The 12,722-nt window shown below is 43.4% G+C and overlaps 1 protein-coding gene across 5 annotated transcripts in view; it reads left to right on the top strand.

The window, feature by feature from the left end:
• Positions 1 to 12,722, top strand: part of HEATR3 (HEAT repeat containing 3) — a 72,281-nt gene that overhangs the window by 18,506 nt on the left and 41,053 nt on the right. For all 5 annotated transcript variants that reach the window (XR_014305655.1, XR_014305656.1, XM_082711340.1 and 2 more), the window contains exons 11-12: positions 667 to 803; positions 6,331 to 6,419. Coding sequence is in view for 3 of the 5 variants with exons in the window: in XM_082711340.1 (XP_082567466.1) it covers positions 667 to 803; positions 6,331 to 6,419 (226 nt within the window). In the remaining 2 variants the exon portion in view is untranslated. The remainder of the gene's footprint in view (positions 1 to 666; positions 804 to 6,330; positions 6,420 to 12,722) is intronic.

Below are 12,722 nucleotides of genomic sequence, written 5' to 3'. Positions count from 1 at the left end.
CGTCAGCAGCAGGAGAAAAAAATAAATTTTGACAGAATCACCCAGTAAAATATATACAGCAGTTAAAAAAAAAAAAAAGAAAGAAAAAGAAAGAAAAAAAGCTGAACTAGAACATTGAACAAGAAAGTAAGGCCCCCCCAAAATATACACATTGCGATTCCGTTCAATAACTGGCAACACTTGACTTTTGTTTTAGAATACATACGTAGGTGGTAGACCCCAAAAGGAGACCAAGAAAGTGCAGATACTGCTGACCTTCAGGGGTCCGAGAGGGAAGGGATAGATCCCCTGTGAGGATGTGAGCTGGGTTTCTTATCTAGGGGCACGATGTTCGCTCTATAAACTATTAAACTCTGTATGTGTGTTGAGCACCTTATGTTTGTCCTGTTTCACAATTCAGAATCGTTTTGCTGATGCCGCCATGTGTAGAAATTCTTCCAAAGCAGATCCTTATGACTCATAAAGGGAGTTGTGCCTTGGGCCCCAGGTGCTCAAGCAATTTGATGAGGCAGATAATCAGTTCACCTTAAGATTCTTTGTTCATAGTCATACACACTGCATACAGGTATTCCCAGTCAGAGTCTGAAGCTTAGGTTACAAGGGAATACTGAATTCTGTGGGGTAACCACTGGAGGAGCTGACCGCATTCTTTGCCTTCCTTTCCAGAATGAACACTATTCAGTGCAGAGCCCTCGTGTGTCTGCAGAGTCTTGTATCCCTCCTGGATGTGGACCACCTCGGGGGACCTGCAGCCTTGCAGACACTTGCACAACATCTGTCCCAGCTGCTTTTTTCTCAGCCAGGTAAATAGTTAGGCCTCGCCGTGAAAGACTATTTGGATCAAGCAGAGTTTTGAAGGGTGAGGAACGTGGACTTGGTATTGTGCCGTGCCTGCCCTCCAACCTGCAGAAACCTTTTCCAAGCACAGAGTTGTAGTTGCCAGTGGTGTTGAGTCCAGACAACATTTGTAAGCTGGTCTTTAGGTTATACTGTTATTTTTTATTAAAATTAGTTGCATCCAGTTATATCAAGCCAATAAGGCTGAATCACAAATATAAATATTAGGCCCCATGAAGATATTTGGGTAATTCTTTAGTCTTTATTTTTCTTCTTCTTCATTTTCTTTTTTTCTAAGATTTTATTTACTTACTTAACAGAGAGAGACAGCGAGAGAGGGAACACAAGCATGGGGATTGGGAGAGAGGGAAGCAGGCTTCCTGCTGAGCAGGGAACCTGATGCGGGCGTCGATCCCAGGACCCTAGGATCATGACCTGAGCCGAAGGCAGAGCCTTAACGACTGAGTCACCCAGCAGCCCTTTATTTTTTTTCTTTAACATAAAACCATTTGAGTTACATTTGATCAGGCAATCCGTGCTTGTGTTACAGAATTTACAGGTTACTAGAGGACATAAAGCAGAAAGCCTCTCTCCTTTTCCTCATACCATCCAGTTCCTCTCCTAGTGTCCATCGCGCTGCCAATTTTCTTGGGTATTTTTCCATTCTTAATATAAAAAGTATGTATGTGTTTCTTTGTTTGCTTTTTAAGATTTTATCTAGTTGACAGAGAGAGACATGGTGAGAGAGAGAACACAAGCAGGGGGAGTGGGAGTGGGAGAAGCAGGCTTCCCGCCGAGCGGGGAGCCCGACACAGGGCTCAATCCCAGGACCCCGGAATCATGACCTGAGCCAAAGGCAGACGCTCAACCAACTGAACCACCCAGGAGTCCTATTTTGCACAACATCAAATTAATACAAGGTGCTATGCATTTAGTAGTGCACATTTCAGAAGTCCTAGTCAGTTTTTAAAAATAAATGTTCAGAAACCCATATATAGTTACTGTTCTGTCTCTACTGACCAGCATTTGTCAGTCAGTGGATGTAGTTTTCCAGTGATCTCAGGCTACGCATTCTTTAGCTGGTGTGATCATGTGAAAACTGTGCCCAGCCACACCTAACACAGGACAGAGACAAGACTGGGCAGGCTCTGGCTACAGAGGTGGCTTGTTGGTGTGGCTGGCCGGATAACTATAGCTTTGTGTTTGTCTCCCAGCATTATAAACCAGGCAGAGATCTGGATGGTTGCAGGGGTGACGTTGGTTACTGGAGAGGGGATGTTTTATCTGACTTCTGCTGATATTCTGGCTGCCTCCAGCCCAGCCACATATCCCGTAGTGGAAGACGGGGAGGGATGCTATTGCTTAGGCCCACTCCTATCCACCCCTTCATGTGGGCTCCCTGTAGGGAGCTGGGCCACATGGGGTTGTACACAGCCAGGCCCCAGGCAAGAAGGCCTAGCCTATCACAGCTTCCAGGATCTGCCTACCCCAAGGAAATCGTGTCTGCCTGACTGGCAGAACAAATTGCCATTTTTCGGTGGGAATCCCAGTCAAGGTACCAGAAGCTCCATCTCCAGCCAGTATAAAGAACTTGTTCCGCTGGCAGGAAAGCACGTACATTCTGTGCCTCTGCTGCACAGAAAGCATGTGGGTATGTTTCTCTCAGTTCACCTGGCTTTCTGTGGTCACTGATGCTTACACATTTATTACCTGGCAGATCACAGGAAAACAATACCAAGGTCGGCCTTGGAGAAATAATGGAAAGCTTCTGAATTGTGGGAACATAGAATTAAATACTTTACATAAGTTCCAAGTTCATGGACCTTTCCTTATCAGAATGAAATTTTTGAGGGGTGCCTGGGTGGCTCAGTGGGTTAAGCCTCTGCCTTTGGCTCAGATCATGATCTCAGGGTCCTGGGATTGAGCCCCACATCGGGTTCTCTGCTCAGCAGGGAGCCTGCTTCCCCCTCTCTCTCTGCCTGCCTCTCTGCCTACTTGTGATCTCTCTCTCTCTGTCAAATAAAATCTTTTTAAAAAAAGAAAAGAATGAAATTTTTGATAAAGAATTGCTCATATTTGGAGATGGTATTCTAAAATTCCTTTGGAACATTGAGATTTATTAAATGATGAAGTCTCGTGGGTTCTATGTGGGTAGTGTCAACCATTATGGGAGAATTTTCTGTGGAGGATGGAGTTTTATTTCTCTAGCTTTTGTGTTACCATGTTTGAATATTAAACGTATGATGATCATACAACTCTGCCTACCTTGCTTTACTTTTAATGCTAATGTTTTTAATGCTAATTAAATTCAGATTTTGGTCCTTGCATTCAGTACATTAGCATCTTTGTCTTCTTCATTCAAAGCTATGGCTCTCCAAAACATCAAGAACATTTTAGTAATGTTGTGTTTTCAGGTTGGGTCAGTCTATCACTTGCTCCATTACATGAATTCTATAATCATTTAGGGTTCCCTGTTTTCCCACATTTGGGAAAGCGGAGAGCTTTCTTTTCGTTCTAATTAAAATGGTAATAGCACCCATTCTGGGATATGTTTTTTATTCTAAATCAGAACATTGAAAACCAGTCTGAAAAAGTCACCTAAATAAAAATTTGCTGCTTAGTTACTTGTGGCTTGACTATTTACATACATCGAGGTGTGCTAGAGATTGTTAGATGCTGTACAAAGTTGTCGAGGGGAAAGATGTCCTCGGTCACCCCTTCTGTTTAACTTCTGTTGACATTTACTTAATTTCTTTAACAATACCACATGTGTTGACCTTCACTGAGAATTTATCGGAACGGTAGGGTAGTTTGAAGCTCCTATCCCAAATTTGGATAAATGACCAGAAATGTGAATTTAATAAAAATCACCCGAATGTTTCCTTAATTTAGAGAGAGTATGAATTACACATAATGTAAAACAGTAATGTGGTTTAGATTAGGGTTTTGAATCTAAGGTTGTGGTTATTTTTCTAAGAATGCAAGACAGGAAAAATTGTTTCTGAATGTGTTCTAGCTCATTGAATGATATCCTCATGATATAGATTCATTGTTTTATGTGCAGTTCATGAATTTCTAGGGCTACACTTCATAGCTGTGATCAGATTTAAATATACCCTGCTTTTAGAGCCATGGCAACTTTTCGAGTTTTAGTAGTAACAACTTCACAGCAAGTTTTGAGTGCCTTTTAGGTACTAGACTTTATGAGTGAGGCATTGTTACCCCACCTTCCTGGTAAGGAAGCTGGGATTTAGGGAGATTGAGGAACCCCTGCAGGGGCACTCATTCCTTTGGCACATGCTTTTTTTTTTTTTTTTTTTAAGATTTTTATTTATTTATTTGAGAGAGCACAAGAATGAGAGAGAGCGTGAGTGGTGGGAGAGGGAACAGCAAGCTCCCCACTAAGCAGGGAGCCCAGCCTGTGGCTCGATCCCAGGACCCTGGGATCATGACCTGAGCTGAAGGCCGATGCGTAACTGACTGAGCCACCCAGGTGCCCCTAGCCATACTTACTGAACTCTCTATGCCACGCACCATTCTAGATCCAAGGGTTACAGGCATGAATGAGATAGGCAAGACCACGATGCTCATGGAGCTTACAGTCTCAGATGAATAAAGATTTAAATGTAATTTCGTCGCGGAAGAAAAAAATAAAAGCAGAATTGGTTGACATGGTGGCTGGGTTCCGAGGGCCTATTAGATGGGTTCGTGTGGAAAGGGCTGTCTGAGGAAGTGACATTTGACCAGAGACCAAAAGGTGGGTCACATAATGTCAGACGTAGGATTCCATCCCAGGCCTGTCTGATCCTAAAGCTATCCTAGTGTCCATTCTGTGAAATGTACAGGAGTTTCCTAATTCAGTACATAATGTATATCTGATCGTGAGAGGCAAAAAATATCGAATAAGCTCTGATTCAGATTTGTGTGGAAGCTGCCTCATTCTCATGCAGGCAGACCCCAAAGGGGCATCGGAATCTTTATAGGGCTCCAGGCATCAGAGCGCAGAAAGCCAAGGTATTTATCGCATCCCCAAACTTTGTGGCTTAAAACAACAATAATCATGTGTTTCCTCATGGTTTCTGTAGGTCAGGGATTTAGCGCACAGTGGAGATGGTTTGTCTCAACTCCACAATGTTTAGGCCAGGGTTTCTCAACTAGGGGCAGCTCCCTTCCCCATGCCGCATCCCCCCCACGCCAGGGGCCATTTGGCAATGTCTAGAGGCATTTTTTTTGTTGTTGTTACAACTTAGGGGTTGCTGCTGTTATCTAGAGGACAGAGGCCAGGGATGCTGCTGAATATCCTACGGTGTGTAGGAATTATCCGTGCAGAATATCCAGTGGTGGGGTTGAGAAAACTCTACCCTAGGGCTTCCGCTGGAGAACAAGGAGCCAGAATCGTCTGAAGTCTCGTTCATGTTGATGGTTGGTTCACAGGGGCTGTCAGTCCAAGCAAGATGACCTTGCCATGTGACCTAGGCTTCCTTACAGCATGGTGGCTGGGTTCCAAGAGCAAGAGTTGAGGGAGAGAATGGAGAGAGCAAACACTTGTGAGTCAGGTGTGGGTCATGTTGCCTTTCACGACCTGGCCTGTCACGTTCATGTGTCCTGTTGGTTGACATCACAAAGTCCCCCACCCCCACAAAGGGAGGGGAAATAGACCGTCGTGATTATTTTCGGACAGTATAATCTTTTTTTTTTTTTTTTAAAGACTATTTTTTTTTAAGATTTAATTTATTTATTTGACAGACAGAGATCACAAGTAGGCAGAGAGGCAGGCAGAGAGAGAGAGAGAGGGAAGCAGGCTTCCCGCGGAGCAGAGAGCCCGATGCGGGCCCCGAACCCAGGACCCTGAGATCATGACCTGAGCCGAAGGCAGCAGCCCAAACCACTGAGCCACCCAGGTGCCCCACGGACAGTATAATCTACCACAGCAAGTCCCTCACTTCCCCTTCCCATCACAGGAGTAAGAAAGAAAAGAGTAAAAATGAGCAGGAATGGGAAGGGGGAGTTGGGTCGGTAAAAACCACAGAAGTGACTGAAACCACGGAGGTATAGTGGCCCAGCCTTGCGCAAGCAATAGTTCTTGGCTAGGCAGTAGGTTTGGGCTGCCCAGGAAGCACTCTGATTTGGGAGACCTCTCTGTGCGAGGTTTGCCCAGCACCGTGATGGCAATCTATGAAAAGCTGAATTGCGTCTATGAAAGCTAGCTTAGGTATATCATGGGCTAAAGCCCGAAGTAAATGAAAATCCAGCATCTAGAAGGCAAGGACTGTCTGTAGAATGCTCCCTTATTATGGTTATTTCAATTGTGGACGTCTTTCAAAGTCAAGTGTACAGTTCACAGGGGGCTCTTAACTAGAAGTTTGGGATTAACATCGAAAATATTTTAATTAGAATAGCATATATTAACATTTAACATGTGTTTTGATTCTTTTTTTTTTTTTACAAACTAACTTAGAGAAGACAAATTTATATTTCACTTTTGTGTTTTAGATTTTGCTGAGCATGTTGACTTTCTAGAAGCCATAAGTAGTGCCTTGAGGGCCCTTTTGCAAACAATGGCCTCCAAGAACATTTCTCAGGTAAGATTTTTAAAAAAAATTTTATATGAAACCCACAAAGATTCTGTATTATGGAAGCAAACTTAATTACTTAACTGTTTTTTTTTTTTTAAGATTTTTATTTATTTATTTGACAGAAAGATCACAAGTAGGCAGAGAGGCAGGCAGAGGGGGAGGAGGAAGCAGGCTTCCTGCTGAGCAGAGAGCCCGATGCAGGACTCGATCCCAGGACCCTGAGACCATGACCTGAACCAAAGGCAAAGCTTAACCCACTGAGCCACCCCGGTGCCCCTTAAATTTTTTTTTTTTTTTTTTTTAAGTATTCCTCTTAGAAGAGGAGTATATGATCCTTATAAAAAGAAAGTAAAAATCCTTAAAATAGAAAGTAATTTATTTTGTTTCTTCCCACCACTGCTACCAACACACACACACACACACACACACACACACACACACAGATTTTTGTACTGATGTAACTTAGTTGACATACCTGTCACAAATGTCTTCTATGAATGTCATTTGTCTTCTTTAACATTTTACAGAAATTTTCATGCCTGCCTGCTGACCCTCCACAGTAATCCAGCGGCATCTCTGTGATAGCTGCTCTCCCACTTTTATTCTTTGCTTTATTATTAAGGAAATTTTCAGACACCTCTAAAAGCAGAGAGATTAGTGTCATATGAACTGCAGGAGTCTCGGAGTTAGCAGTGTCCTGGCGTTCTGTGTGGCTTTTTCTGGATTGCTTTAAAGCAAATCATGTTCCTTTACCCATAAGTATTTTATCACATGCTTCATTACGTGTCTGTGACAGAAAATGGACTTCTAAAAACCTCAACCACAGTACCATACCCCCAAATTAATGGCATTGCTTAATTATCAGTCGATATGCAGCCTGATTTCAGTTTTTCCTGATTTCCACAAAAATGTCTTTTTCAGTTGTTTTGTTCAAATCAGAATCCAAACAAGATCCACTTACTGCTTTTGGTGGATACTTTGGTTTAAAAAAAAATTTTTTTTTTAATGGCTTTAGTGAGGATTTATTTCACATACCAGCCATACAATTCACCCATTTAAAGTGCACAGTTCAGGGGTGTCTGGGTGGCTCACTCATTAAGCATCTGCCTTCAGCTCAGGTCATGATCCCAGGGCCCTGGGATCGAGTCCCACATGGGGCTCCCTGCTCCGAGGGAAGCCTGTTTCTTCCTCTCCCTCTCCTACTCCTCTGCTTGTGCTCTCTCTCTTGCTGTCTCTCTCTCTCTGTCACATAAATAAACAAAATCTTAAAAAAATAAAGTGCACAGTTCAGGGGCGACTGGGTGGCTTAGTCGGTTAAGTTTCTGCCTTCGGCTTGGGTCCTGATTCTCAGTCCTGGGATCGAGCCCCAAGTCAGGTTCCCTACTCAGTGGGGAGTCTGCTGCTTCCTCTGTTCCTCACCCCGCTTCTGTTCTCTCTTACTCTCTCTCAAAAAAATAAAATCTTTAAAAAATAAGTAAATGAAGTGCACGATTGAGTGGTTTTAATATATTCACAGATTATTAAATCTCTTAGTTTAAAACATTTTTCCTACCAACCCCCCCTCCCTATATTATTTATTCATTGAAGAACTATTATTTGTCCTATAGAATTTTTCCCATTATGGGATTTGGCCGGTTTCTCACCATGGTATTGTTGACATGTCTCTCTCTTATTCATGCATCCTGTAAACTGGGAACTAGATCTAGAGTCTTTTTTTTTTTTTTTAGAGATTTTGTTTATTTATTTGACAGAGAGACCACAAGTAGGCAGAGAGGCAGGCAGAGAGAGGAGGAAAAAGGCTCCCTGCTGAGCAGAGAGCTGGATGTGGGGCTCGATCCCAGGACCCTGGGATCATGACCCGAGCTGAAGGCAGAGGCTTTAACCCTCTGAGCCGCCCAGGCTTCCCTAGATCTAGAGTCTTAATTAGATTCAGGATCAGATTTTTTGGGAAGAATAATTAATAGTGCTGTATGTATTTTCTACTTTTATGTCACAAATTATATATTTTCATAAATTGGTGATGTTAAGATTAATCAGTGGATTCGGGGCACCTGGGTGGCCCAGTTGGCAAAATGGCTGCCTTGGACTCAGGTCATGATCTTGGGGTCCTGGGATTGAGCCTGTCATCAGGCTTTGTGCTCAGCAGGGAGTCTGCTTCTCCCTTTGCCCCTCCCCTGACTCATTCGTTTTCTTTGACAGACAGAGGTCACAGGTAGGCAGAGAGGCAGGCAGACAGAGAGGAAGGGAAGCAGGCGCCCTGCTGAGCAGGGAGTCCGATGCTAAGGACCGATACCTGAGCAGAAGTCAGAGGCTTTAACCCACTGAGCCACCCAGGCACCCTTCCTCTCTCTTTAATAAAGGATTAATCAGTGAATTCACTTAATGGTTGTAGCCAGCAGTGATTAATATTGTCTAGATCTATTATTTATCAGTGGTTGCAAAATGGAGACATCTTAATTTTGTCATTTCTTTTACATTTACTAGCTGTGATTCTTCTTCTTCTTCTTCTTCTTCTTTTTTTTTTTTTTTTAAGATTTTGTTTATTTGGCAGACAGAGAGAGAAGGGAGCAGACTCCCTGCTGAGCAGAAAGCCTGATTCAGGGCTCAATCCCAGGACCCTGGGATCATGACCCGAACCAAAGGCAGAGGCTTTAACCTACTGAGCTACCCAGGTGCCCCAGCTAGGATTCTTCTTCTTCTTCTTTTTTTAAAAACATTTTATTTATTTATTTGAAAGAGAGAGAGAGAGAGAATGAGAGGGGAGAAGGTCAGAGGGAGAAGCAGACTCCCCACGGAGCTGGGAGCCTGATTCGGGACTGGATCCTGGGACTTTGAAATCATGACCTGAGCCGAAGGCAGTTGCTTACCCAACTGAGCCACCCACGCAGCCCAGCTGTGATTCTTCTATAAGAACTTTCTGTCTCATCAGTTATTTGGTAACTTTGAAATAAAGCTCATACCAAAAAGATAGGATTTTTCCAAAATAATGAATTAGTGCCCTTAGCAGTCTCTAAAAGTGGTGAGTGAGGTGTTTGTTTGTTTGTTTGTTTTTAAATATCATTATGAACTCATGGGACTTTTTTGTTTGTTTTGTTTTTAAGATTTATTTATTTATTAAGGATTTTATTTATTTATTTTATTTTTATTTAGTCTGGCTTCTGTCCCTTTGCCCCTGCCCTTTTTAGGTTTTTTTTTTTTTTAAGATTTTATTTATCTGTCAGAGAGAGAGAGCGAGAGCGAGCACAGTCAGACAGAGTGGCAGGCAGAGTCAGAGGGAGAAGCAGGCTCCCTGTGGAGCAAGGAGCCCGATGCCGATGTGGGACTCCATCCCAGGACGCTGGGATCATGACTTGAGCTGAAGGCAGCTGCTTAACCAACTGAGCCACCCAGGCATCCCTTAGGTTTTGATTTATCATTCCATTGTTCTTAATTTGGAAACATAAGCAAATAGGCAGGCACTGTTCTGTTAAGAGTCTTGCTGCTGCACCCTGCTTTGCCTTTTCTTCCTTCTCCATCCCTGTGTACAGACACCTTCCTCATTCCTTCCTCATAGTTCCACATTCTGCTACTCCATCATGTTGGTGTCCCTACTCATTCAGCCCGCCTGCTGTTGATGGGGGTTCTCGTTCCAGTCCATTGTTATTACAGCTAGAACGGCAGGGAAGAGCCTTTTTACAGAGGTTATTTCGTGTTTTTGCCCTGGTGTCTTGGAGATGGATTCTGCAGAGAAGTGGGCTTGCTGAGTTGGAGGAGAGATGCATTGGTGATTTTGCTGATTATTTGTCTAGTCCCTTCCTCCGAGATTGAGGCATTTTGGATTTCCTATAGCAGAGCTGGAGAATGCCTGTTTTGCTGTAGCCTCAGAAACAGAGTAATGTTGTCAGAACATTAGATTTTTTTGCCAGTTTGATAGTTGAGTCATTATATAGCACTTTAAATTTGCATTTGTCAGGTGCCTGGGTGGCTCAGCTGGTTAAGTGGCTGCCTTCAGCTCAGGTCATGATCCTGGAGCCCCAGGATCGAGTCCTGCATCAGGCTCCCTGCTAATCAAGGAGTCTGCTTCTCCCTCTGACTTCTCCCCCTCATACGCTGTCTCTCTCAAATAAATAAATAAAATCTTTAAAATAAATAAATTTGCATTTGTCTTACAGTAGGAGATTGGATGTCTCTTTATGTGCTTCAAGGGCCTTTGCATTTTTTTTTCTGTAACCGCTCCTGTCTTTTGCCAGTTTTGCTATTAGGTCGGTGTCTTTTTCTTCTTGGAATATAAGGGCAAATCCTAGGGCCTCGCCCCCAATCCACTGAAGCAGCAACTTTGAGGAGGGGCCCCGTGATCTGTATTTTAATGGTTCTCTGGGTGATTGGCTTGCACCCCAAATCTGGGTGATTTGGGGACCAGTGTGCTAAACTATCCCTGCCCCTTTTCTAAAAATCTTCCAGTTTTGATTAACATGTCATTAGGCCATACCACCCACTTCTCTTGCTTACAGCCACCTACTATGCCCTGGGCCACCCTTTGTTCCTTGAAGATTCTTGCTGTTGGGGTTTGCTACTCTTTGCTAGTCTTGTGATGATTCTGGGTGACTTCAAGATCCACATAGATGTCCCCCCATTATCTGGCTTCGAAGTTCTTGGACCTCCCTTTCTCCAGCAGTCTGGTCTTCCTTCCCTACCTTAGTCATTCCATGGCCACACCCTGGAGCGGTGCTTCCCAAACTTTATCTTGGTCCACAGTTTAATGAGAACATCTCTGGTGCTTTACTGTTAAATACAGTATGTGCTGTTGGCATCTAGTCTAAACTTTCTCAGTTTTTTTCTTTGTATATTTGAGAAATTTTTTCAAGAACATAACTTTTGACCCTCAATTTCTTTGACATGGGAATGGTAATAATGGAGAGAGGATTAGAAAACCCTATACTGTAGGGCCATGGGAATATAAAGTCTTTTTATTGATGTTCCATGATCTTCAGCAGTAGCTAACTGGACCAGCCTGACACTTAAAGAGAATTCCTCCCAGCTCATGCTCAGTTAAAGTCTGGGCATTCATATATATTAAGACCATAAATTCTCAGGTTGGCTGTACATTGGGCACGAGCATGGAATTCGAGGACTAGAAGGAACCTGGCTCTCGTGCTTTCCAAGGAGTGGAAAACCAGGGACCAGAGTAGCTGAGTAACAGCACTGAGAGTGCAGTACAACTGTCCAGCTCCCTGTCCATTTCCCTGCCTTGTTGGCTTGCGCACATGAGGCAGCTTGCCTTTGTGACTCCGGCTGGTAGTAAAGCAGCACGCCTTTGGCATTCCCGGCAGCCTTGTTCAGCTGGGAGGCATCCCAGGGTTGGCGGGATTGTTTCCATTAGATTATTTCCTAAGAAACCGGGGCATATTAGCTGTTACCTTTAGGTTTGGCAGAAGCACTGCAGATGATTCAGAGTTTGATTTAGAACTGTTCAGTGTGTTTACGTATAATAATTTCTAACAGTTAGTGAGTTCTTGATGTGCTTTATTTAATTCTTAAAGCAACTCTGCAGGGTGACCACTGTCCCCGTGTCCCTGATGGGGAAATGGAGACCTTAGTTGGGGAGGGGAGAGAGAGGAGCCAGGATATAAACCCAGGATGTCTGACCCCAAGTCCTCAGTCACCACACTGCGCTGGTGCTCACAGGTGAGGTTTTGGCAACATGACAACTTGAGTTCTCTGGTGATATCTGCATCCACGGGTGTGTTCAGATTAGCTTAGAATGAAAATTATCACTACGCAGTAGAAGTACTCTATAATTTAATGGTTTCTACAATCTCTAATAATTTCCTGTAACAACACACATCTCAACTTGTATGGCTTCAGTCTATATTTTTTTTTTAGATTTTATTTATTTATTTGACAGACAGAGATCACAAGTAGGCAGAGAGGCAGGCAGAGAGAGAGAGAGGAGGAAGCAGGCTCCCTGCAGAGCAGAGAGCCCTTCAGCTAATTTTTATTAAAGCTACATATTCTATGTACACTTTCGAAACATTTTTTTTTGATCAATGTTTAAAAGAAATTAGGATCTCTTTTTTTTTTTTTTTTTTTTTAAGATTTTATTTATTTATTTGACAGAGAGAGAGATGACAAGCAGGCAGAGAGGCAGGCAGAGAGAGAGGAGGAAGCAGGCTCCCTGCTGAGCAGAGAGCCTGATGCGGGGCTTGATCCCAGGACTCTGAGATCACGACCTGAGCCGAAGGCAGCGGCTTAACCCACTGAGCCACCCAGGCGCCCCAAGAAATTAGGATCTCTTTAAATAGGTTTGTGTACATCTGACTGAAAGTTGTC

Source organism: Mustela nivalis, assembly GCF_964662115.1.
Source record: "Mustela nivalis genome assembly, chromosome: 18".
NCBI lineage: Eukaryota > Metazoa > Chordata > Mammalia > Carnivora > Mustelidae > Mustela > Mustela nivalis.
This window is presented reverse-complemented; position numbering and strand designations above follow the sequence as displayed.